The following is a 25760-nucleotide window of genomic DNA, read 5'->3' on the forward strand; positions in this document are numbered from 1 at the left end:
GGCGAATACGAGTATAATTGACTCGTTTATTTTAGATTATTTTTAATTCAGGAATTCTGATATTTATGGATTACAAACGAAGCATTCAGGTCACAGAACTATATGCAATCATAAAATAGACGACAGACTAAAGAGCCTCGGTATATTTATGTAACGAATATGACACAATGATTGGGTCGACTCACTTTAAGTCTGATAAATATTTTGGTACGCGTTTGCTCTTTTCTAAATGTAAAACTTCATCTTAACGTGATATCAGTAACTGGTAGCCTCAGAGTGTTATTCAGATTGGTTGGGCGTATTGAGACTGCAATGGCCTTTCTTTATACAGGCATTACGGGAATTGAGATTTATGTCCGGTTATCAATAGGACGAGTATTTTAAGGTTCTGGGCTGTAGTATTAACAGAAGGGCATATTTTTATTGTGCCTACTTTATTATTATTATTAAAACGCACATGTGCAGATAAACAACGCCAGGTGGCACACATGTCCCAAGTATTGCAATCAAACTTTCATTGGAAAATAATATGACATCTCAAATCCAATAATTATCACAAAAGATAATGAATAAAATCACTCAGAAAAAAATACACGAAAAGGAAACTTCCAAACACCAATCTCCAGCACAAAAAAAAGCTCCATCTCTTTTGCATCAGTTTGTCAATAAACAAGAAAAAATCAAAACTAAGCTGTTTCATACAATTTACACAACGCATCAATCAAACTATTATTTAAGTTGTGTACATATTTTCACAAAAATATTTACCCTGTATAGAAAGTGCTCGAATAGTTTTGCTGGTGAACTGTTCGAATCAACAATTGTTTCATTAAGACACGAGCATTTTTTAAAATCTGTTCTTTGTGCCCGGCATTTTACCTTGAATTTGTGATGATTTGTCCCTATATAAAATTTGAGTTTTTCCCGCCTCTTTCCTTAGTTCTGCCCAAAATATCTCTCCCTGCAGAAGGCGGAAAATTCAACAAAGTCTGCTTATTTTTCTTCTGCTTCGTAAAGACTCCCAACGCAGCGTTTTCAACATTTCAGTCATACTATCCATCCTCCTATGCTTCCCCAGTTCATATCTGGCAGCCTCTCTTTGGACCTACTCCAGTTTTGTAATATGTCCTTCTTGGTATGGGTCCCATACTAGTGGTGAGTACTCTAAAATTAGTCTTACCAGGGTCTTATACGCCCTTTCCTTTGTTGCTCTATTTCTGAAACCTTTGACATTTCTCATCACCCAATGCAGAGTACTGAAACCTTTCTTAACAATGTATTCCACGTTTAGCCTCCACCCTAAATCTAAGGTGAAATATGCACTTAAGTATTTACAGCTATCACTTCTAGCAATGACATTTTCCGAGAATTTTTAGTCCCTATTGTTTCCATTTACCTTGTTACTAAAAGTGATGGATATGCATTTGCTAACATTAATATCACTCCTATTATTTGTCACCCAATCCACCATTTTACTAACGTCACTTTGCAGTGTATCGTGGTCGCTGTCATTTTCCCCTTTGCTGAAGATAATGCAGTCGTCCACAAAAAGTCTTATTTGAGATTTTATGTTTTCCGGGAGATCATTAATAAAGTCAAAAACAAGAGTGGGCCAAGTACGCTACCTTGCGGGATCCCCGATTGGACGACTCTCCATGTTACCCTCGTTTTTTACAATTCACTTTTAATTTGACTCTTTGTTTTCGACCATTCATGAAATTTTTTACCCACGAGATTGTGCTTCCATCAGTGTGTAGTGGTATTTGGCCCATCTTAAGCATTAGGTGATCGTGGTCAACTTTGTCGAAGACTTTTGACAGGGTGACTAATATAGCATCCATAGAGTCGGGCATTTCTTGGCTGAACCCTAATACCTGAGTTTCGTGAGAGTACCTTTTTCTGAAACCATGATGGTGACTGTACCACCAATTCTCACTCTCCCCCAAATTCCAGAGATAATCAGCAATTATCTTCTATAATACCTTGCATACAACTGACGTCAAGCTTACCAGTCTATAATTATCAACTAGTGCCATATCTCCTCCTTTGAACATTGGTGTTTTGTACGAGGATCCTCGTATGCCTGCTTCCGAGCATTTGGCAGGGCGTTATTGTTAATGGTAGCATTTAATAAATGATTTATTTAATTTTTGAAACTAAACTACCACCAAATATAAGCAAGTCAATTGAAATACCATCTGGCCCTTTTGATTTATTCGCCCTAATTTTCCTATTTTTTATAAACTTCCGCGCTCATCGTTTTAATGCTTATAGTATTTAATATTTTTTATACTTATTCTTTATAAGTTGCTTAATAATAATATGCTTTATACGCCTCTCTGGGCACCCTTAGCTCCACCCAAGCTGTGTGATTTTCCGGGTACAAGATCTTCCAGGGAAACCATGACCGGCAAAGGGAGAGGAACTAGCCCCCCTACCCTGATGTGTGAATTTCACACGCCGTATAGGGCTTAGTACTGGGTGAACTCTACCATCACCTACCAAACCGACCTTCGGGTTGATTACTGTGTTTATGGTTCATAACGATTTTTCATAATTGCACGAGTTAATTCAAAACGGATGTCATGCTCACTCTTGCCCATCAGAACATTAAATTACAAGAAAATACAGAGTGAAATGTGAATGTAGAATGTATGAATACTCACGTCAGTGGGTCTAATCTCTTGTATCCGCCAAAAGTTGTTCCAACGACAGAATCAAATCCTCTTGATTGTCTCAGCATCCTATCATCACCATATGGGTCCAGGTCTCTCAGTAGATGTCCACCTCCTTATCATTTTGCAAAAAAAAATATTTGCCAAAGCATGAGAGGGAGAGAGAAAAAAAGCTTACATTAATTCAATGGCAGAGTAGTTTTATTTACGGCTTTGAGAGAATTGCCTCAATTGCTTACATTGGAGGCAGTTTTTTTCCTTAAGCAAGCGTTCTTCTCGAATGATTGAATAAAAAAATTTTTTACTTAAATTATATCTTTGATGCATAACTGGATATCACAGAGTGTCATTTTGTAACATTGTCATTTAAAATCATTCCTGTTCGTTATTTTGTCACAATTTGCGGAAGTGAGTTTTCAGAAGGATGGGATGAATGAGCTGGTCAAGAATGAATGTCGGAGGGTCAAATAAGGAGGCACTGGTGAAGGCGAGAAAGAAAGATATCTAGGGACAAGGATTAGCATTAAATGAAATGAATGAAGGAGGGATGGTAGTTGAGAAAGTAAAGGACAGAAATAGATATTGTTAGCTAATCAAAGGAGGGAAAATATCAAGGAGAAGGTGGTGGAAGAAAACTTGGTCTGGATTGAAGTGTGAGCTCTTCCCTTCATATATTCGTGGAATGTGGAGAGCATCTAAGACGCATTGCTTGGTGGAATACTAATGGATGACACTCCCATCATAATAGGTGCTGTGGAAGACAAATTAATGAACTTAGGTGCCGTAAAACAGGCGTCTTTTGGGTCGTGTGACTGTTTAAACTGTACGCGGCACTTGGGGCACCTTCATTAATTGGGTTAAAGGCGAACCAACTGTTTCTGAGGGGAGAGGAAAGCAGTAAGCCTTTGGTGTACCCAGAAGGGCTCCTGCCATTGACCAACAAGTTTCAGGGAGCCTGCTGATTGTATTTAAATCCACTCAACATTTATCAGTTTCATATTAAAGCGACGATTTTACTTTGAGTAACTTTATAAAGTGATAATTAGTCATTTAAATTCATAAACTTCACGCTGGGCGAAATTACTATTGTGCTTCCCGATCGATTCAGTTCAGGAGAATTTATGCATGCAGTACTACATACCCAATTAAGTCAAATATGGTTATCGTAAATACGATTCGAATCGACGTGAATATCGTTCTAATTAGCTATTGAGTTCTTCATTAAGGAATTCATGGGATGCTATTTCGTGCCTTTGATTTCAAACGTTCATATCTAGTTCCAGTTAAATTATGACGATATGTCTGTGTGTGCATGTGTGTGTGTATATATTATATAAATAAATAAATACATATATATATATATATATACATATATCCAATATATATATATATATATATATATATATATATATATATATATATATCCAATATATATATATATATAAATATATGGGCTGACTCAATATAACATAAATAGAGTATAATAGCAACATTTAAAAGGACACACACACGATAAATTGTTCGAGCTTTCGGCCCTCTCAGAGGCCTTCTTCAAGTGAGAGCCTATTTGTGTTATATTGTGTCAGCCCATTATTGTGACGCTCGTGTGAGTTTTTCCATACAATGTATACATATATTTATTTATTTATTTATTTTATTAGGTAATCTACCGGTTAAGGTAGTTTTTTGGATGGACAAAGCTACTAAATAAAACATTTTTTGACCCCTAACAAAACACAAAATCCAGCATCCTACTCTATATCAGGTCCCTCTTCATCTCTGAGTACTTTCTGCCTCCCTTCTTCCCGTCCAACATCCATATCCTGTTCCTTCCCTTTCCTCGTTTGCCTAACATTCTCCCCTCAATTACAGTCTTCAACATCCCATTGCCGGCCAATACCCCCTTCATCCACTTTTCCTGCCTCCATAGGATTTCTCCCAACAAACCCCTCTCTTCGCCCACCATACCAAGTACTTCCTCATTTGTTTTCTTCTCTGTCCATTTCACCTTCTCCATTCTTCTCCAAACCAAATTTCAAAAGCCTCCAGTCTACGTCTATCATCCTGCTTCAATGACCACGTTTCCGCGACGTACATAGCTACGCTCCATATCAAAGTTTTTACGAGTCATTTCTTAATATCCTTACTCAACGTCCCTGTCATCAACTCCCTCCGCCTTGTGAAAGCCTCCTCCCAAATTTTCCTAGACATTTTAGTAGTTCCGCAGGAATGTTATCCACCCCCACGGACTTATTTAGCTTCATCCCCCTTAATGCCCTTTCTATCTCATCGTCGCCTATGCCTGGACCTAAGCTATCTTCCTCTACGTTTTGTTCCTTTTCTATGCCTAACTTTGTTGGTCTAAGTTCTTTACTATTCAGTTATTCTATATATTCCTTCCATCTCTTTTGGATCTTTCCTGCGTCGACTATTTCCTTACCCGCCTTATCTCTAACTGCTATCATCGACTATCCCTTCTTACTTCCCGATAAAGATTTAACCCTACAATGCAGCGCACCCATTTCACGCTTCCTCTACAGACTTTCCATATCCTCGCACTGCGTCTTCCACCAAGTTTCTTTTGCTTTTTTTGTTGCCCGTTTCAATTTATTGTTTAGTTCTTTGTACTTCATTTTGCCTAATTCTTTATTCACATTCTTCAATTTTCTCCGCTCATCCATATTTGTAATCTTCTCATCCGTCATCCATGGTTTTCTAGTCCTTTTAACGTTAACGGTTCCAATAGTGTCTTTTGCGGCTTTAGACAACCCTTTCTTGATCAAGTCCCATTTTTCTTCGATAGTACTTAGCTCTTTACCGTCCTCCATGATTTCCTCTACCACCTGTTTGTATTCCTTCCTTTTCAAACCATATAATGCTTCTACATTCCATTTTCTAACTCGCCGCCCCTGCCTTATCTTTTTGAAACGGACGCTAGATTTCTTAACAACTAAAATGTGGTTCGAACCCGCTCCCAGGAAGCTGTGCGAATATATCACACTGTTCGTAAACCAGTGTCTAGTCAGGATATAATGTAGCTTACACCTTTCTAAGTCACCTGGCATTTTCCATGTACACCTGCGTCTTTTACAGTGTCTAAACCAAATGTTGTAGATGACTATCCCCTGTCTCTTGCAGAACTCAAATACTTTCTCCCCGCGGTCATTCCTCGTGCCTAAACCGTAGTCCCCGACCTCATCACCATCTCTTCCTTCGCCTACCGTCGCATTCCAATCCCCCATCACTATCAAATGTTTCCCTGCAGGAAAAAACGCGATTACGTCCTCTAACTGATCGTATATCCAATCGACCTCTTCTTCCTTATGGTTGCTCAGTGGCATGTATACCTGAATAATAACCAAGTTCGTCGGTTCTGCTTTTATCTCTACTAGTAATAATCTATCCGTTACCTGCTCTATGTTGACTAAGCTTCTTCCTACCTCTTTATTTAATACTATGGCAACCCCTCGTTGGCTGTCATCCCCGCCGCTGTATATTATTCTATAATTATCACTCCAGAAATCCCCGATATCCTTCCATCTCACGTCGCATAGACCTAAAATATTTATATTTCCCCTTTCCATCTCTCGCTTAACATTCTCCGATTTCCCTGTCCTCATCATTGTCGTAACATTCCACGTTCATATTCTGACTAATTTGGTCTTCTTCTCCTGCGTCTTCTGCCCTGCTGCTGCTGGTTTTCCCTTGCAAGGGTTTCGTGGGATGACGACCGAGGAAACCTTGCCTCCCCCGCTGCCGGGCACGACACACGGCCGATTGGGCCGAACCCCGTGGTTGTCAGGACTCAAAATCTCTCTTTCGCCCATCATGTAAATCTTGGGAATGATAATTGATGTGGTTTCCCGTGGCCTACCTCAATAGTGTTTTTAACGTGACACCATCACTTACTGAGCGCCCCACTGGGGTCAGACGCCATTGCAGTCGCCTCACAGAGGAGCAGACGCTGCATGGACCACCTTTCGTCTGGTGCTTCTGCATGCTTCCCATCATAATACCCCTTTCAACCAGTGTTACAATGTTTCCGTCCTAGCGTCCCTTCCCACATCCGATAATCCTATAGAATTAAAAACTCTTGAAATGGTATTCATTTACATCTGTAAGGCCTATCAGCATCCGGGCCTCGATGCCGTTCACTGATCGGAGTGGCCTAAAATTGTTACTTTGTGGAAGCAATGCATATTGCGGGGTGAACACTATTCCGCATGAGTTTGGGTGTACGTGGACTTTGTTTCGACTTGCGAAGTCTTGATCAATACTTTGTAGGTTTAAACCTGGGTCTCGTATGTTGCAATAGTCGCGGTGAGCAGGTTGTTCTCTTTTCCGACTTTGTGTCAATTCCACCTCTTCCCTCTCCCTCCTTGCCTATCTCCGCTCCCCTCCAGCTTCTCCTCTCCCTTTCCTCTCCCCAACCATTCCTCTCACCCCTCCTCCGCCGCCCGTTCTCCTCTTCCCCTGGCCCCCTTCCCTTTCTCTCGCACCCCTCACCTCTACAATTCCAGCAGTCATTACTTCTATATCTTCAGATGAAGACGGAGTGTTTCCGTCGAAATATCAAAAAATAACCTGTGAGTGTTCTTCTTTTTTTGTGTTTCTATATTGTGTGTTACTGTGCTTTGGACTATATATATATATATATATATATATATATATATATATATATATATATATATATATATATATATACATATAAAAATATAGAAACACACAATATCAGAACAGAAAATGTTCACTCAATGGTTATCTTTTTGATAATTTCGACGGAATTCAGCTCCTTCTTCATCGGAAGAAATAGAAGTAAAACGTAACTGATACTGAAATCTTTGGTCAGAAGATGACCTCGAGGAGCTATTTCACTCACCAAAGGAGATATGGACGAGGGGAGAAGAGGAAAGGATGGTAAGAAAAACAATCATACGATGTCATGAAGGATAGGAGCAGGCGTTTCGTGGCAAGCATAGCCAGAAGGAAACGAGGCAAATTGGTCAAATCAAATACACATTCAAACACAAATATATATATATATATATATATATATATATATATATATATATATATATATATATATATATATATTTCACACGCCGATTCCCACAACATTTTATTCGACCAGTGTTTTGCTCTTAGCATCCTAGAATCCCTAACTGATTTAGCCACCAACATAGAGGTGAGAACTCGTGAATCCGCCTACATATTGGCTTTCCGTTCCTTCAAAATTCCCACCCTTAACCGCCATATTTAATTCCCCTCCCAGCATTCCCTCTACAATTTCCCTCCACGCCCATACCCCTTTCCCCTCTCTAGCATATTTTCCGTCTCACTTGAAGAAGGCCTCTGAGAGGGCCGAAAGCTTGAACAATTTACCGTGTGAGTGTTCTTTTAAATGTTGCTATTCTATTCTATTTGTGTTATATTGTGTCAGCCCATTATATATACTATATATGTGTGTATATCAATAAATAAATAAACATATACATATATATATACATGTATATATATATATATATATATATATATATATATATATATATATATATATATATATATATATATATATATTTATATCTTCGAAATGGAACGCTCTTCGGCGACGCACAAATATATAAAAACACAAATGTAGATTTTTTAAACCATAGGAATACACAGGAAGGACACTCACATACTACCTTGATCAAAAAGTTCCCGGAATAACCACCGTGTGGCGCTCCCATCGTTCCGATTTGAGTTCTGTTTTTTTTGTTAAATTGGTACATCTGTTGTTGACATTCCCTTTAAATCTTAGTGTCATAACTTGACATTTGCAAAAGTTACGTAGCCAAGAGTACATCTATCTCTGTGTGTGTTGGCGATTTTTTACAATTGCAGAAATGGATTTAAATTTGCAACAACGAACTTGTATTAAATTTTGCGTAAAAAACGGATTTAGTGGCGCACGGACGTTGGAAATGTTGGAAAAGTGTTTCGGCAACGATTCTCTAAAAAAAACGGTCGTTTACCCGTGGCACGAGCGGTTCAGAAGTGGTCGTGAGTCAATCGAAGATGATGAACGCAGTGGCAGACCATCGACATCGAAAGTCGGTGAAAAAATTGATAAAGTAATAGAAATGTTGGTCAATAACCGCAAATTAACCATCAGAGAAATAGCGGAGGACTTGAACATTGCCTATGGATCCGCCCAAGACATTGTGGTTAATGATTTGGGTTTCCGTCGTGTAGCAGCAAAGTTGGTTCCAAAAGACCTCAATTTCATGCAAAAAAGAGACCGTGTTGACGTCGCAAAAGACATGATTTGCGAGGCTGAATCCGATCCCACATTCATCAAAAGGATCATTACTGGAGACGAGACGTGGGTTTATGAGTACGACACGCAATCCAGACATCAGGCAAGTGAATGGCGTTCACCAAATGAGCCGAGACCAAAAAAACCACGTCGTTTTCAGTCAAAAAAGAAGGCAATGCTGACGGTTTTCATGGATTACAACGGTGTAGTGCATCATGAATTTTTGCCAGAAGGCCAGACAGTAAACAAAGAGTATTATTTGGGCGTTATGAGACGTTTGCGTGAAGTATTTCGCCGAAAGAGACCAGAAATGTGGGCAGAAAACTCGTGGATTTTGCACCATGATAACGCACCGTCGCACAGTGCTATCATTATTCGTAATTTTTTGACGAAAAATGCAACAAATACCATCCAACAGCCTCCGAATTCACCTGATTTGGCTCCCTGTGACTTCTTTCTGTTCAATCGAGTTAAAAAACCATTACGGGGAACGCGTTTTAGCAGCCGAGAGGAAGTAATGGAAAAATCGCAGGAAGCACTGATGGACATACCGAAAACCGAATATAAAAAATGTTTCGAGGATTGGATCAAGCGCTGGCATAAGTGTGTTGCAGTCGATGGGGATTACTTTGAAGGGGACAATATAGATTTAGATGAATAAACTTGTATTTTTAATTTTCTGAATAAATTCCGGGAAATTTTTGATCAAGGTAGTATGTTGTTTTGACGTTTCGACGATCTCGGCCGTTGTCTTCAGAATCACGACGGCCGAGCCGTCGAAACGTCAAAACAACATATGTCACTGTCCTTTCTTTATGTTTCTATGGCTTTAAAATCTACATGTGTTTATATATATATATATATATATATATATATATATATATATATATATATATGGGTCGCGGTAGTCTAGTGGGTAGAGCGTTGGACTGCTGACCAGAGGGTCCCGGGATCGATTCCCGGGCAAGGCACTCTGGGCACCTGCAGCTCCACCCAAGCTAAAGTGATTTTTCGGGTACCAGGTCTTCCTGGGCATACCGGCACAGGGAAAGGAACTGGCCCCCCTACCCTGATGTGTGAATTTCACACGCCGTATAGGGCTTAGTACTGGGTGATCTCTACCATCACATGCTAAACCGACCTTCGGGTTGATTACTGTGTTTATATATATAGTATATATATATATATATATATATATATTATATACATATATAATATAATGTATAAATACATACAAATATAATGTATTATATATATATATATATATATATATATATATATTATACATAAACATATAGGTCAAAACGGTCGCTTCCGGATGGTGGACTTTGCCGAGGATCTAATCAATTTTTCTGCTTGCCCTGAATAAAAATGCTTAATGGGCACTTCGCTCGCCTGAGGTCATAATACTTTTGATTTCTCATGCCCCAAAAAATCCCGATGAACGTAAGCAATCATTCGATAAATGGTCAAAATACGTTCATGGGACTTAAAAAACATTTGTTTCCATAGAAATCCTAAAGTATAGCTTTTCTCATGAAAACAATATATCCTTCTAATTTTTATAAAGAGCTTAGGTGTTAAGATCCCCTGACAGTACTTGAAGTTTGTCTCCCTTTCTTAGGGGAGATTTCATTGTTACTTTGCTTTTCATGATTGTGAAAACAGTTGTCTAAAACTCACGACTACTTTAATCACGGAAGGAGAATCATGAGAAATTTCGTATTTTAAAGTTTTTTTACTCTTATTCGATCAGAACAATAAATTTACTCATATTAAGGGAAGCATTAAAGTAATCTTAATATGATTCCATGCTTAATTCGTGGAGCGAATATGTAGAACTGCCTCTCCTTTCTTGTGCAGACCTTCTGTCACAAACTACGCGGACAGTGCGAGTTTTCACGTGGGAGACTTCTCTCCAGTTTTATGTTCGACCGTAAAAAAATCGGTGGTAGAAAAACTAGGGAAGGAGTCAGGGGATGAGGATTTGTGACTGCTCGAACGTGCCTAAAAACCTTTTGGCCGTACTCACCTCACTGAGCGCCACCTGAGGGAGACAAGGTACTCAAAACTCCCATGGGGAAGCGGGACTTTCATCCCACCACCTTGGACCTGCGTGGGACAAAAGCATTCCGGGATCCTTCCGTGCTCCCTTGGGATATAAAAACTTTTACGCCCTCCACCTTCACTGCTCTCGCCAAAGCCCTTACAGCATGACGCTCACTTCTCTAAGATCTTACCTCCGTAATCTTGAGTTAGCCAGAGAAGGAACCGCAGTTGAATTTCTCATGCTGAGCACCATAAAACCTAAATCCATAACTCGGCTGGACCGTCACGTGACAGAAAGTGATTAATAACTTACTTCCTAGCCGCAGACAATTTTGATATCGTGAGTAATCTCCTTAACCTGCCATGATTTCCTATCCATGGAAGGTCTGCAGCCCCTGTCGCCTTTGCCTGAGTTACATAGATCGCTAAGTCCAAGATCATATACGATATATCAGGAACGTTATATATCTTAGTTCGTTTTCCTCTTGAAATTTAACGCCGAGATATTTTCACATACTGTTTTTTCTTTCGGCAAATTTATGACATTAAAGGATATGTTTGCATGACTTGAACATGTAGAAACATGCAACATACATGTCTGCATTGAAATTAAAATATTTCCTAAGTATTTTTTCCTCCTTGATTTACGGAGTGTCCGTCTCCCTCTCTCTATCAGAAGTCCTATTTTCACTCTAATTGGGTCTAAGTGATTATTTTTATAACGAATAAGTTTGCTATGAGTTCGCTATGACCTTTATTCAAGCGCTCCTCTTTGAAAAACATACTGAATTGTAATGCCTGTAAGTCTTATGTACTTTATTGGATTACAATATCTATGACTTCTTGCAGATTACTCACGACACGATCTGCAAAAAGCGCCCGGGAGTGAAAAAGGGGCTATTAACACCAGCATCGGTGCTTTAGTTCTTGTAATTTTTAATCAAAAGATTTACATGAGAATGATTAAACTAACCGATTTCATTATTTTACCCTGGTATTATCAAACTATTTCCGTTAATATGAAAGTATCTACTGATTATTGCCTTGAAAATTCTATCTCTCGCATGACCTCTCCTGCCTCCTAATTTAGCCCTTAAAGAGGACCCTTTTCCTCAAGAAGAATGACTAATATTCGTACATAAGAAAGATTTAGTATTTATAAGATGTCTATCGAATATATTTACATATTTAACTTAAAATTTGAATAATTTGTAAAAACATTTTGAGGACGATATGAGCTCACTACAAACAATTGATGAGTATTACTCCTAAAAAGTCTTGATATCCTTGTAATAAGTGCAATATACCGACTCATATATCCCAAATGCTTAAAAATAAGATTCATTTTCATGTTCTTTTATTTTGCCGAGGGAGGTTTAACCCCAGGGTACGTGTAAGATAATGCTACATTTCTAAATTGGCCGAACTCACCTCTCCACGGTATCGGTTGGAAACGCAATGATTTTGATGCTAGTAGATTTCTGGAATGAAATTTGGAACTATATCTATGTAAAACGGAAAATGTTAGCAATGTTCCGAAAGTAAAAGGAATTCGGCTGGATGGATACACTTTTATTACTGTTAAAAAACACGTGTCAGTAATTAATTCATACTGATGAGCACGTGTATCATGCTCGAAATAATGATACATTTTCACAAGCTTTTCATTCAATTCATAATTCTATTTCCCGCATTGCGACGAATCCTGAGCAGTCCGTCCCAAAGATTTAGAATCGTGAGCTTGTTTGCCCTTAGTGTGCATGCCTGATGGAAGTACACGATAATATCAACCGAAGAGTTGGTCCCATGTTCCCCAGCAAAGGCACCGAGCGTGTCCGTCTCCCGGCAGGCCCTCCGCGTCTCCCCCTGGGGTCGCGCGCTTCCTCCCTCAGTCCCTGCGACGCCCCCCGGATCGAGCGCCTCGCAACAGGTTGCCTCCTCCCAAAGAGTCCACCTCCCTAAGCAGGTGACCGCCGCCGATGGGGTCCACGATCCTGGAGGGATTCCCGATCGAACCGACTCTCTCCTCGCCAAACAGATTCACGGTCCTTATGAGATTGCCACCGCCGATGGGATCCAGCTGCCTCAGGAGGTTGCCCCCGCCAATGGAGTCGAGACTCCGGATCAAGTTCCCCCTGCCCATCTGATCCACCTTCCTGGGGATTGTTCCGCCCCCGATGGGGTCCACCTGCCTGAGTAAGTTCCCTCCACCTATTGGATCCACCTCTCGTACCAGGTTTCCACCCTCGATGGGGTCCAGCTGCCTCAGTAAGTTCCATCCACCTATTGGATCCACCTCTCGTACCAGGTTTCCACCCCCGATGGGGTCCAGCTGCCTCAGTAAGTTCCCTCCACCTATTGGATCCACCTCTCGTACCAGGTTTCCACCCCCGATGGGGTCCAGCTGCCTCAGTAAGTTCCCTCCACCGATGGGATCCACCTCTCGTACCAGGTTTCCGCCCCCGATGGGGTCCACCTGCCTGAGTAAGTTCCCTCCACCTATTGGATCCACCTCTCGTACCAGGTTTCCGCCCCCGATGGGGTCCAGCTGCCTGAGTAAGTTCCCTCCACCTATTGGATCCACCTCTCGTACCAGGTTTCCACCCCCGATGGGGTCCAGCTGCCTCAGTAAGTTCCCTCCGCCTATTGGATCCACCTCTCGTACCAGGTTTCCGCCCCCGATGGGGTCCAGCTGCCTGAGTAAGTTCCCTCCACCTATTGGATCCACCTCTCGTACCAGGTTTCCGCCCCCGATGGGGTCCAGCTGCCTGAGTAAGTTCCCTCCACCTATTGGATCCACCTCTCGTACCAGGTTTCCGCCCCCGATGGGGTCCAGCTGCCTCAGTAAGTTCCCTCCGCCTATTGGATCCACCTCTCGTACCAGGTTTCCACCCCCGATGGGGTCCAGCTGCCTGAGTAAGTTCCCTCCACCTATTGGATCCACCTCTCGTACCAGGTTTCCACCCCCGATGGGGTCCAGCTGCCTCAGTAAGTTCCCTCCACCGATGGGATCCACCTCCCTGGGGATTGTCCCGCCCCCGATGGGGTCCACCTGTCTCAAGACGTGACCTCCCTTCATGGGATCCACCTTTCGCACCAGGTTTCCGCCTCCGATGGGGTCCAGCTGCCTCAGTAAGTTCCCACCACCTATTGGATCCACCTCTCGTACCAGGTTTCCGCCGCCAATGGGGTCCACCTGCCTCAAGAGGTTACCTCCCCTTATGGGATCCACCTTTCGCACCAGGTTTCCGCCTCCGATAGGGTCCAGCTGCCTCAGTAAATTCCCTCCACCGATCGGATCCACCTCCCGCACCAGGTTTCTGCCTCGTATGGATTCCACGACGTACCAGGTGGCGTCTTGGTCGGAGGCCTTAGGGTGGGGCCACCGCCCGACCTTCCAGTGGCTCGCCTCACCTGCCCGTGCGAGCGTCATGGTAATCAATCGGAGATTCGACGGGGGGATATGGGTTTCGCAAGGGGTGGTTGGATGGGGCTCGGCATCTGGTTCTGCGGGTCCCAACACCGTTCTCGAAGCGAAGCTCAGCCGGTCGACAGCTGACAACAAATGCAGGGAGGGTGCTGGGAAAGCGGGGTAAGCATTGGGAATGAGGGCCTCGCCTCGCAAGCAAACAAGCCATACTCCCAACGTAACTCCTCGCCTAAGTGATGCTTTCACTCGAAAGAATGATGAACCTTCTTTGACGCGACATCAAAGGTCATTTTATTATTATTTTATTTTATGCCTTCAGGTTCCGAATTCTGGAATACATAAATCCTTGAAATCATTAATGTAGTTTGACCTACTTTCAGAAAGTGGAAAAGTGTACTTTTACTCTTAACTTGTAATGATGATCTTACTTTGCGACGTCTAGCGCAATGCTTGCTTGCATTATAACTGCAGACAAAAAACATTCTCAGGAGAAGAGAGTTGTGAACAACATTATTTTACTATAATTTCTAAATCCAAATATATGCCATTGATAATCAGATTGAAAAATGTGTGAAAAAATGTATATCATGTGCAATACATTTATCTAAAAATAATTCAAGAAAAAGCCAAAACAGAGGACTATTAGTTTCTGAAAATTAAGTTAAGGGATCTGCTGGTGACGTAATGGATAATGAATGTACAAATTTGGGCAACCTGACTCTTTGGAAACACATCTTTATAGTGATAGAAATTTAAATTTATTTCCTTTGTAAACATGTCATTTAATATTAATGAATTTAATTCATTTGGATTAATGTAATTCTTTTATCTGAATTTTACTGTGATATACACTTTGGTTAGGCTTCGACGAAAATACCTGAGAAATTAATTCATCTTTCTCATTTTTAACTATCTTTTTACAACTTTCTGGTGATTTTTGTCCCGGCAGGAAAGGACGTTGTTTTTTATCTTTTAAATATATATAAGCATAGTAATCCACCCGATGGTCGGTTTGGTAGGTGATGGTAGAATTCCCTCAATACTAAGTCTGGCGGCGTCAGAGTGAAAAAATGTCTGAAAAAGTTAATATTATATATATATATATATATATATATATATATATATATATATATATATATATATAGTGGGTCGCGGTAGTCCAGTGGGTAGAGCGTTGGACTGCTGACCGGAGGGTCCCGGGTTCGATTCCCGGGTTCCCGGGCACTCTGGGCACCTGCAGCTCCACACAAGCTATGTGATTTTCCGGGTACCAGATTTTCCTAGGAAACCATAACCGGCACAGGGAAAGGAACTGGCCCCCCTACCCTGATGTGTGAATTTCACACGCCGTATAGGGTTTAGTACTGGATGATCTCTACCATCACCTACTAAACCGACCTTCGGGTTGATTACTGTGTTTGTGGTTTATATATATATACATACATATACATATATATATATACATACATATATATATATATATATATATATATATATATATATATATATATATATAAGGATCACTCACACGTTATTTCTTGATCATTTCGACGGAATTCAGCTCCGTCTTCATCGGAAGATATAGAAGTAATGACCACTAGAAGGGAGAAGTGAGGGTGCGAGAGAAAGGGAAGGGGGCCAGGGCAAGGAGAGAACGGGAGGCGTAGGAGGGATGAGAGGCATGGTTGGGGGAGAGGAAAGGCTGTCCAAGTTTTGTTATTCAACACTTCCGTGTTACTTCGACGAAATCATCACTATATCGATTATACGGAAAAACTCACACGAGCGGCGCAATAATGGGTTGACACAATATGACACAAATAGAAAAGAATAGCAACATTTAAAAGAACACTCACATGGTAAATTGTTCGGGCTTTCGGCTCTCTCAGAGGCCTTCTTCAAGTGAGACTCTCTTGTCTCACTCACAAGTCTCACTTGAAGAAGGCTTCTAAGAGGGCCGAAAGCTCGAACAATTCACCGTGTGAGTGTTCTTTTAAATGTCTATTCTTTTCTATTTGTGTGATATTCTGTCAGCCCATTAAATAAAGAAATAAATAAATATATATATATATACATACATACATATATAATTATTATTATTAGGTAATCTACCGGTTAAGGTAGGTTTCTGGATGGACACAGCTACTGTATAAAATATTTTCTGGCTCCTAACAAAACAAAAAATCCAGCATCCTACTCTATTTCAAGTCCCTCTTCCTCTCCGAGTACTTTCTTCCTCCCTTCATCCCGTCCAACATCCCTATCTTGTTCCTTCCCTTTCTTCGTTTGTCTAAAATTCTCCCCTCAATCGCAGTCTTCAACATCCCACTGCCGGTCAATACCCCCTTCAGCCACTTTTCCTGCCTCCATAGAATTTCTCCCCACAAACCCCTCTCTTCGCCCACGATACCATGTACGTCCTCATTTGTTTTCTTCTCTGCCCATTGCACCTTCTCCATTCTTCTCCACACCCACATTTCAAAAGCCTCCAGTCTACGTCTATCCTCCTGTTTCAATGACCACGTTTCCGCACCGTACATAGCTACGCTCCATATCAAAGTTTTAACGAGTCTTTTCTTAATATCCTTGCTCAACGTCCCTCTCATCAACTCCCTCCTCCTTGTGAGTTTCTTTGCCTTTCTTTAATTCTCTACTATCTCTCGCTTAACATTCTCCAATTGCCCTGTCCTCATCATTGTCCTTACATTCCACGTTCCTATTCTAACTAATTTGGTCTTCTTCTCGTGCGTCTTCTGTCCTGCTGCTGCTGGTTTTCCCTTGCAAGGGTTTCGTGGGATGACGACCGCGGAAGCCTTGCCTCCCCCGCTGCCGGGCACGACACACGGCCGATTTGGCGTGGCCCATAGTTTCGTGAACTCAAAATCTCTGTATTGTCCATCATTTAAATCTTTGGAACTTAATTGGGGTGGTTTCCCGTTGCCTTCTTCAATAGTGTTTTTAACGCGACACCATCACTTACTGGCCGCCTCAATCGGGCCAGGCGCCATTGCAATCGCCTCACTGAGGAACATACGGTTCGTGGACTACCTTTCGTCTGGTTCCTAACCTTCGACCTATTTGGCATAGGTGACCCTGCCAGGAGCAATTATTATTACTCCCGCCAGCACAGCTCTAGGGGTCATCGGAACGTACAAGCCCTTCCACCACGTCTAGGTTGTAGTCCGGGGAGTCATATATATATATATATATATATATATATATATATATATATATATATACATATATATATATATGTGTGTGTGTGTTCACACATCCCTGTGCCAGTTAAGATTTCCCAGGAAGACCTGATACTTAAAAATCACATAGCTTGGGTTCCCAGAGTAGCCTTCCCAGGAATCGAATCCTAGCCCTCGATCCAGCAGTCCAATGCTCTATCCCTGGACTACGGTGACTAATTTTCAATGATTGTTTATATTTATTTGTATATTTTTATGTTTTGTTAAAATCAGGATACATTTCGGTTATCCCTTAGACCTCATCATACTAAAGATCAAGGCATGCCCAAGCGTAGGAGCATCCGAACTGAAGAAAATAGGAGAGAAGTAATGTCGTGGCTTCTTGTTTCCGACGAGGCCAGAAGATCGAAATGAGAGAACTTTCCTTTAAACCTCGAGTCACCATCCATTCCGTCGACCAATTCAAAAATCCCATACATCATGTCTACTTCTCTCAGTGGTTCGATTCCCGGCACGAGGAAATGCGTATCATTTAACATGGCTTTCGTCTCGATAGATTATTTAGAAGTGATCCTTTGCTATCTATTGCATACGGTTTCCATCGGTGGAGATTATAGATAGACACAAATAACCCCCTGCTGCTAATGGGGACAGGCAAGATGATGGGAGACGGGGTCAGAGGAGAGGGCAGATGTGAGGGTGGTCACACGCGGGAGTTGCCGTGTGTGGGCGGGCGTGCGTGGCCAGAGGCACGCCGGTTGGTGGCGTGGCGTTGCGGGCGAGGTCGCGGGGATGAATAGGGGGGGCGGGGGAAGGAGGGAGGACCAAGGCCGATCAAACACGCTCCGCCGCCCCCCTTATAGGCTGGCGGTCAACATTCCAGCCACTCTCTAAAGGAGTTGTGGGCACTGAGGTCACAGGACTCTCTTTCACTCGCTCCAGGCCTTACTCCCTCTCCCCTCCCTTCACGACCTCCCTCCCTTCCTCCACCTCCTTTCCCATGATTCCTTTTCATACTCCTTTTTTTTCCTCCCTCCTCAAGTCCCAAGTTTATTCTTTCCCTCACGCCCTTTTGCCGCGTCTCCGCCGGCCAATCAGCTTGCTGCATTAGGGATTCGACAGTTCACCATGACCGCCACTCCCGACTCGATCCCACCCTTCCCATGCTATCAATCCATACTCCTATTGTCATTGCATTTCAAAATTTTTGTGTAATTTTAATTGAAAATTTAATATTCCGCGCTAACGAGGCAACGTTCCCAATGTGCACCCATTGTTGGCATTCCATCCCTAAGGTACCTCCAGAATCAAAGAGCGAAGTGAGGGACGAAGATTATTTGAAAGAAAACGGATGGGATGAGATAGCCAAGGAGTAGGAATGCTTAAACTTAAAGATTCAGAGGAAAGGAAGAGCGTGGAAGAGTTCCCTTATTTGGACAGTATCTTGGAGAAATAATATAATGTAAAGGCATTGGAGAAGGAATTGCATAGGCGCAAGAATCATTAGCGATGAGGAGAGATCTGATTGACCTGAAACATAGGTTACCTGAAGATGACGTAATGCATCGAAACCGAGCGATGGTAAAACCGGTGAGGTAACATGAGGGGGGGTCTGCCCTTACAAACGCAGCCGGTCGCCAGTTTGCTCCATCCAGTTTGAGCGGCAAGACGTGCCTCCGCGTGAAGTGTGTTTTTCGACTTTGTAACACGGCGCCCAGCTACACGCCACATCCCCCCAGTCACCCGTCCTTCATCGTTACTAACCTCCTGGTCCGGGTCATCGGAACGCACAAGCCCTTCCACCACGTCAAGGTTGTAGTCCCGGGAGGGTATGCGAGTAATATTTCATAGATTTCTTTTCTGATAATTAGATTAGCGTTGTTTAATAATCCATTTAAGAATTAATTATTCACTTTGATTTTTGAAGAATTCACTTCTAAAGTGAAATATGGCTTCCAGCTCAACCCACCGCTATTGCGAAAAAGTGATCTCTTTTGATGGACATTTGGGTGAATACTTGTTTGAATCCCATTGGAAAATGAAAATCCTTGCGTGTGCTTTAATGCTAAAGTTTTTACCGACTTTGTTCGTTTTCTTTAATTACTTGTCTAGAGAAGTTGAGGAAATAGTAGTCATATTTTCAAATATCTCACGCTTATTTCACCTTAACTCTCACTAGGAATCTTTGACTATTAACCACCTCAATAGTAATTCACTGCATCCACCGTCGCTCGTCCAGGGACTACTTCATCAACCATTATTTTTGTCCCAATATTCTCTTCTGAGGAAATATGTTGTTTTATCTATTACTGGCAATTTAACACTAGGTTATTAGTGATAGTGGCGGGATATTTTCAAAAATGTAAAGCAATTGCACCATAAGGGGCGTTGTCCAGACGTGCTTAATACCTCTTGCTGTGTTAATCTGCTTTTAGGCTGTCAGCAGGTTTCTCCAAGTCTTTAATTATCAGCGCAATGATTTAATCAAAGAAATATTTCCGCTGATTCCTTTGTTTTGGCTATCAAGTGCGCAAATAATGGTTCCCATGCTCTTTGGCCACTCACCAAGACATTATAATAAGTATTCGTTTGAGCAATGACTTTTAGGTCAAAGGAAGAAGGCATTACCATGCCGCACTTATATTTTGTGACTTTTGGCATTGTTTTCGTCTGACACGCAAAGCCGGACGCGCTATACAATTAAGTCCGCGTGGAAAATTATCTTTGTTCATGCAATTAATTACTTTAAAAACGCGTAACTGATACATTATCTCTCCGCTCGTTAGCTAAGAGGTGAGTTGAGCGTCAGCATGTTGTGACATTTAGAAACTGCGTCATTAAAAGGCGTGAGTAATATTGCCCAAATACTCACTGCTCATGTCAAATAAATTAACCGAATTATTAGGCTTGCCTTCATGCTAGTTGGAATATCAAGAAAGCTGGGTCATACATGTGAGTGAGTGATTGCTAGTTTAATTCTATGGGGTAAATTCAGGGTCATAAAGGACTTATTTATTCATGAAAGCTTGCTCAAGGAATTTTTACTTTAATTATGAAATGCAAATATACCATTGACCGAATGCCATTACGGTATGTCTTGGTAAAACAAGTAGATATCTTGGACCATATTCACGTAGTGATTTGCTGGTCCTCAGTTACCACTCGTATAATTGCTGTTTGGAGACATGCGCGCGTTTTAAGACTGGCGTCTAAATGCTGGGACAACTAGCTGCTTTGAAGGAGAGAATTCTGAAGAAATTACCATTTATTATATATCGGTGCCATTTAATAATTGCAAAAGTTATCAATTACTATAGCCATTGCTCTTTCACTTCAAATTTAGTTGTCTATTTATCTGAATTTCCGAGTCATTATACTCACTCCATTCAGCTCAGTTATTTCACATTTAATAATTTTTCATCATAGTGATTTCCGGGGTGGTTTAACTAGATGGAATGTAAAAAATTGTGGTAATCTCTAAATTAAATAATTAGAGACTTTATCACTTAAGTTAACGATTCCTAATAGTTTGGAAAATTATAACTTTACAATTTAGAGAGCAACTAATAAACCGGGAAATACCTTAATTAGCGTAGCTCGATATTGAAATAATAAGATGTGACATGAGAGGAATGATACTGATACTACCATTGTGAAATGTACACTAATTCAGGCGAACTCCGTTTAACATAAAAATTCAAGTTCAACGTTATTGCTTCATTGTTAATTTAAGCGAATTCTTCCGTCGAACAATCATGCGGTTCGAGGTGATAGGCAATCCAAGGCAAAAAAACTAAGGAGTTTGAGACATTGTGCAATAAAAAAAGAATAAAACTTCGAGAGTAAATGAAAGGTTGGTTACATTTCCCTTGGACGTTAAACGTTAAAGCAAACAACTCCACCGTTGTTTTTTCCCCATTCACCCCGCTCTGTTTCATTTCATTCGTGTTGGTTTTGGCAGCAGAAGCATGGCGTGCTTTTTTAGCTAACACCGGTGCACTAAAAAATCATTTTTATATCATCTCATCCGGAAAATCAAATGAACAAACGCTGACATTTCAGTCTAAATGAAGGCAACGTTTTCAAATTTTCTCCTTTTTTCTAGACTGTTTTAAAAAACAGTTTTTTGTTGATTGATGTAAAATTATCGTGCATCCATGCCACGAAATAATCTTCTCATGTTAGTGCTCCTTAAGTGACAAATTAGTGTTTTCCGCCTAAAATCAATCTTTTGTCAGAAGCTTGGTCGGTGCCTGGATGATTTATTGAGTACTTCATGAAATCCGTTCAGTTTTTAAAAAATATTAACAAAATATAACTCAGTGTATGTTTGGATTGCACATCTTTTGTCTTAACCGAGTAGCTCCTTGAATCGAAATGATATTTGAACACCTGGTTTCAAAAAAGTGACATGGCGGTAAACGGAAACAGCGATCATATGCCGCATATCATTTTTGTTACTTTAGGAGCAAGTGAATCATTGAGAAAGGATTTAAGCTTTTTCTATTGACGAAGGCACTGATTATATGTTTATAATAACCTTCCCCAGAGTGTACCAACTTCACTTTGTAGGGAATATATTTACTTATTGAGGTTCAAGTCACTGAATTCGAAATATGTAATCTAACACTCCGTAATTGTTTTGGTTGAAATTAAATACAGTTATTTTCGTATTTTATTTGGTCTAGCACGGGTATAAATTCAATTAATTTGTGTTATAAAAGTATTTCTAAAAAAACACAATTCCTGACTTAGATGCATTTCTTATTACAATCTTTTATTTTAAAAATAGCCACAATGGCGAATGACAGGAGAATAATGAAGTCTTTCCAAGCACTTTTTATTCGGTACATCTATTTTAAACGAATAGGTGTCATCCTCAGGTACCTGAGGATGCGTTTAAAATAGTTGTAACAAACAAAAAGTTTGCAGAAAAAACCTAAGGTTATTCCTTCCTTCAAAATGAACTTCCACTCAGGCAAGCCTGATGCCTTCTTGTGTATCAGGCACCAAGTTAACTCTAATGTACACATCAGGACTATTTATAATGACTCCGACTGAATTATTAGGTACTCCGTGAATATTTAATGCTATCTTATATTGCAATATTATTTCAATTATAGAGCAATTGGACTCTTAAAAACAGGTCGACATCGAAGGTCAAAATACTTCCCGTATCTTTGTCCTTGATTTTATAAAGAAGTGTGAACATGAAAAGATATAATCGGTTGTATCGAATGATTTAGTTGACATAATACTGCAGACATACTACAGATATCCCATCGATAACTGTTTTCCGTGCTATGATTCAAAATGCCAAGTGTTCTGCATGTGTAATATCAATGAATGCCGAAGCTATGGGTCAAATACGCCAAGGATTATCCTATTTCTATATTCTCAAGTTAACGCTATGGAAAAAATCGACACTGTAAAAGTCATATTAAAAGGCCACGAGCTGATTATTAAGGAAATACAATTTATTAATTTTTTTACACCTGTCACATCAGTACTTTTTTCTTCACGCAACCTCCGAAAACCCTTTTGTAAGAGTTTTCTCCGTGTGTCTAAGAAGAGTCATTTTTAATTTCAAATACTATTCAGCGAACAGGCAAAAGTAATCATGCAGTACGAAATAACATAAATAGCGGAATTCCGAAACGTAAACTGAAGATATCTCCGACCATTCCTTCGCAACTATTTGTTCTCTAATTTTCAAATATATTGACAAGTGTTCATCAAGGATCTGAATCTGCTTACATATAGAAATTTTGAAGAGGGAAGATGTTTCTCTTTTTGCCGAGCCGAATCGGAAGTAATGGGTCCGTAGGATACGGGGAAGGGGGAGAGCCCCCCCCCCGAGTCACCCGATGTGAGTGTGTTCACAATCCACTTCATCACTCCACCCCATTCGCCCCTTTTCCCTCCCGATTCCGTCCTGTCTCTCACTTTCTCCCCCTCACCCTTTCTATCCATAATTATCCCAATTCCTCATTAACTCCATTTCCGAAGAGAAAATTTTCCCTTCTTTGACCTTTCGCGTCTATGCGTTTTTCCCTTTAGGAGAGATTCTTTTCGTATGTCGTTTAATCCGTATTTGCTGCAAAGCGGAATTCACTGCTCCTACTTTTGCTTAAATTAGGAAAATTTATCTTGATATTCTCATTCATACAGAATTTCGAGATCATAGTTAGCAATCGTACGCTATCGGAGTGCATACGCTTTTGATGGTGTCGAAGTGATACGAGCCATTTATGGTTTAAAAATCCGCTCCGTTGAACACCTAGATTGCCTAAATAGTATTGTCTGAAACAATGGTGGTTGTAATTCGAGCTTTTATTGTTTATTCAAATTTTATGTCATTAAAATTCAAACTGAGAATCGTTAATCAATTAAATCATTTATTTTCAATCATTTATTCAAACATGACGCGCTTATCTTATCGCTTTACGTGAAAGAGCTCCCTGGATAGCTTAGTGCCATTCATAGGAGTAAAGAGAGTGCCTTTCATAGTGGTGACATCTAGAAAAGTTTTTGCTTCGGAACATTCAAAGATTGCAGAAAAAGGTGTAAAAATTGGAATGGATAGTTACAAAAAAATGTATTTACTTTGAAAACGAAGAAAAAAGGGAGATTTCAATTTAGTTACGGAAGAGGAAGGGCATAAATTAGTGTTTAAGACGGCATGATGAGAGCAGCGAGGAGATCCAAGGAGTTGAGGAAGCCTTGGCTGGCGGAAGGTACTTTATGCTATGCGATAGTTTAGTGGAACTCGACGGCACTACGCTAGACAATATTTTTAAGGTCGCATTTCAAACGAACCTATGAGGTTGCATTTTGTATCGATGGCCAGCACTTTGCGAACTAGTACAACTTGCGGTTTTAATTAAGGATTAATTCATATTAATATCCGCTGGATTTGTCAAAAGTTAAACACAATAGGTGGGTGCTTTCGGAAGTCATTTCGTGTTGCTCAGAATAAAAGGGAGGTCACAGGTTTAGAGGAAACTAGAAAAAATATTTTGAACTAAAATTTAAATCCTTTGCAAAAGAGATTTTTACTTTTTCAAATGAATTTTTAACTCTTTAAACCAATTAACTTGTCAGATTAAACCATCCAAAAGTGATAAATTTAGTGTTAATGTAAAACACGTTGGCACCAATTTATTCATGTGCACATTTTTCCCCTCGCTATGCTATGAACACGTGGGGGTTCATGTTTGAACTGCCCAAAACTTGTCATTCAAGGACAATTGGTTGTCACCTGATGTACCTTTTGCAAAATCATCAAACTCCCTGACCTCAATAAAATTCTCCTACTGGAAGCTGATGCCACTACACGATTTTACCACTCTATTGGGCATGTCTTTTTTCTATGGCACACCGCCTCGAAAGAAGCTGAGTATATATATATATATATATATATATATATATAGTACAATACACAGTAACACACAATATAGAAACACAAAAAAAGAAGAACACTCACACGTATTTTCTTGATATTTCGACGGAAACAATCCGTCTTCATCTGAAGATATAGAAGTAATGGCAAGTAAGCATTACTTCTATATCTTCAGATGAAGACGGATTGTTTCCGTCGAAATATCAAGAAATAATGTGTGAGTGTTCTTCTTTTTTTGTGTTTCTATATTGTATGTTACTGTGTATTGTACTATTCGGCACTTCCGTGTTACGTCTACGAAAGAAATATATATATATATATATATATATATATATATATATATATATATATATATGTGTGTGTGTGTGTGTATAGTGGAATCACAGTTTCTATTATGATGACCAATGTTTAGCCCATTTCAGTCTTGGTAGCTACAGGGTATATTGACTATACAGTATTGGGACTCAAGCTGTTATCCATTGCAAACTATTGTGTCCAATAAGTTTTGTATGATTAAGCGTCATAATCAAAGATCGGCCTCAATGCTCTTCAGTAGAATTCCCCCATCGGTATTACAACAATACATTACATTTCGTTAAGTTCAGAAATTAGGAAACGTTTATTTTCAAATGCTTGATTTTTTGATTCGGCTATGGTGATGCGGTGAAAATTAAAAATAAAATTTTCCTTCGGATTGAATACGTGCAGG

The 25760-nt window shown here is 40.4% G+C and overlaps 1 protein-coding gene across 1 annotated transcript in view; it reads right to left on the minus strand.

The window, feature by feature from the left end:
- Positions 1-25760, minus strand: part of LOC139691903 (orcokinin peptides type A-like) — a 70600-nt gene that overhangs the window by 14143 nt on the left and 30697 nt on the right. Inside the window, exon 2 of the mRNA XM_071589839.1 lies at positions 2667-2790. Coding sequence (XP_071445940.1) covers positions 2667-2790 — 124 coding nt within the window. The remainder of the gene's footprint in view (positions 1-2666; positions 2791-25760) is intronic.

Source organism: Hetaerina americana, unplaced genomic scaffold, assembly GCF_022747635.1.
Source record: "Hetaerina americana unplaced genomic scaffold, ioHetAmer1.1.p SCAF_4, whole genome shotgun sequence".
In the NCBI taxonomy this organism is placed as follows: domain Eukaryota; kingdom Metazoa; phylum Arthropoda; class Insecta; order Odonata; family Calopterygidae; genus Hetaerina; species Hetaerina americana.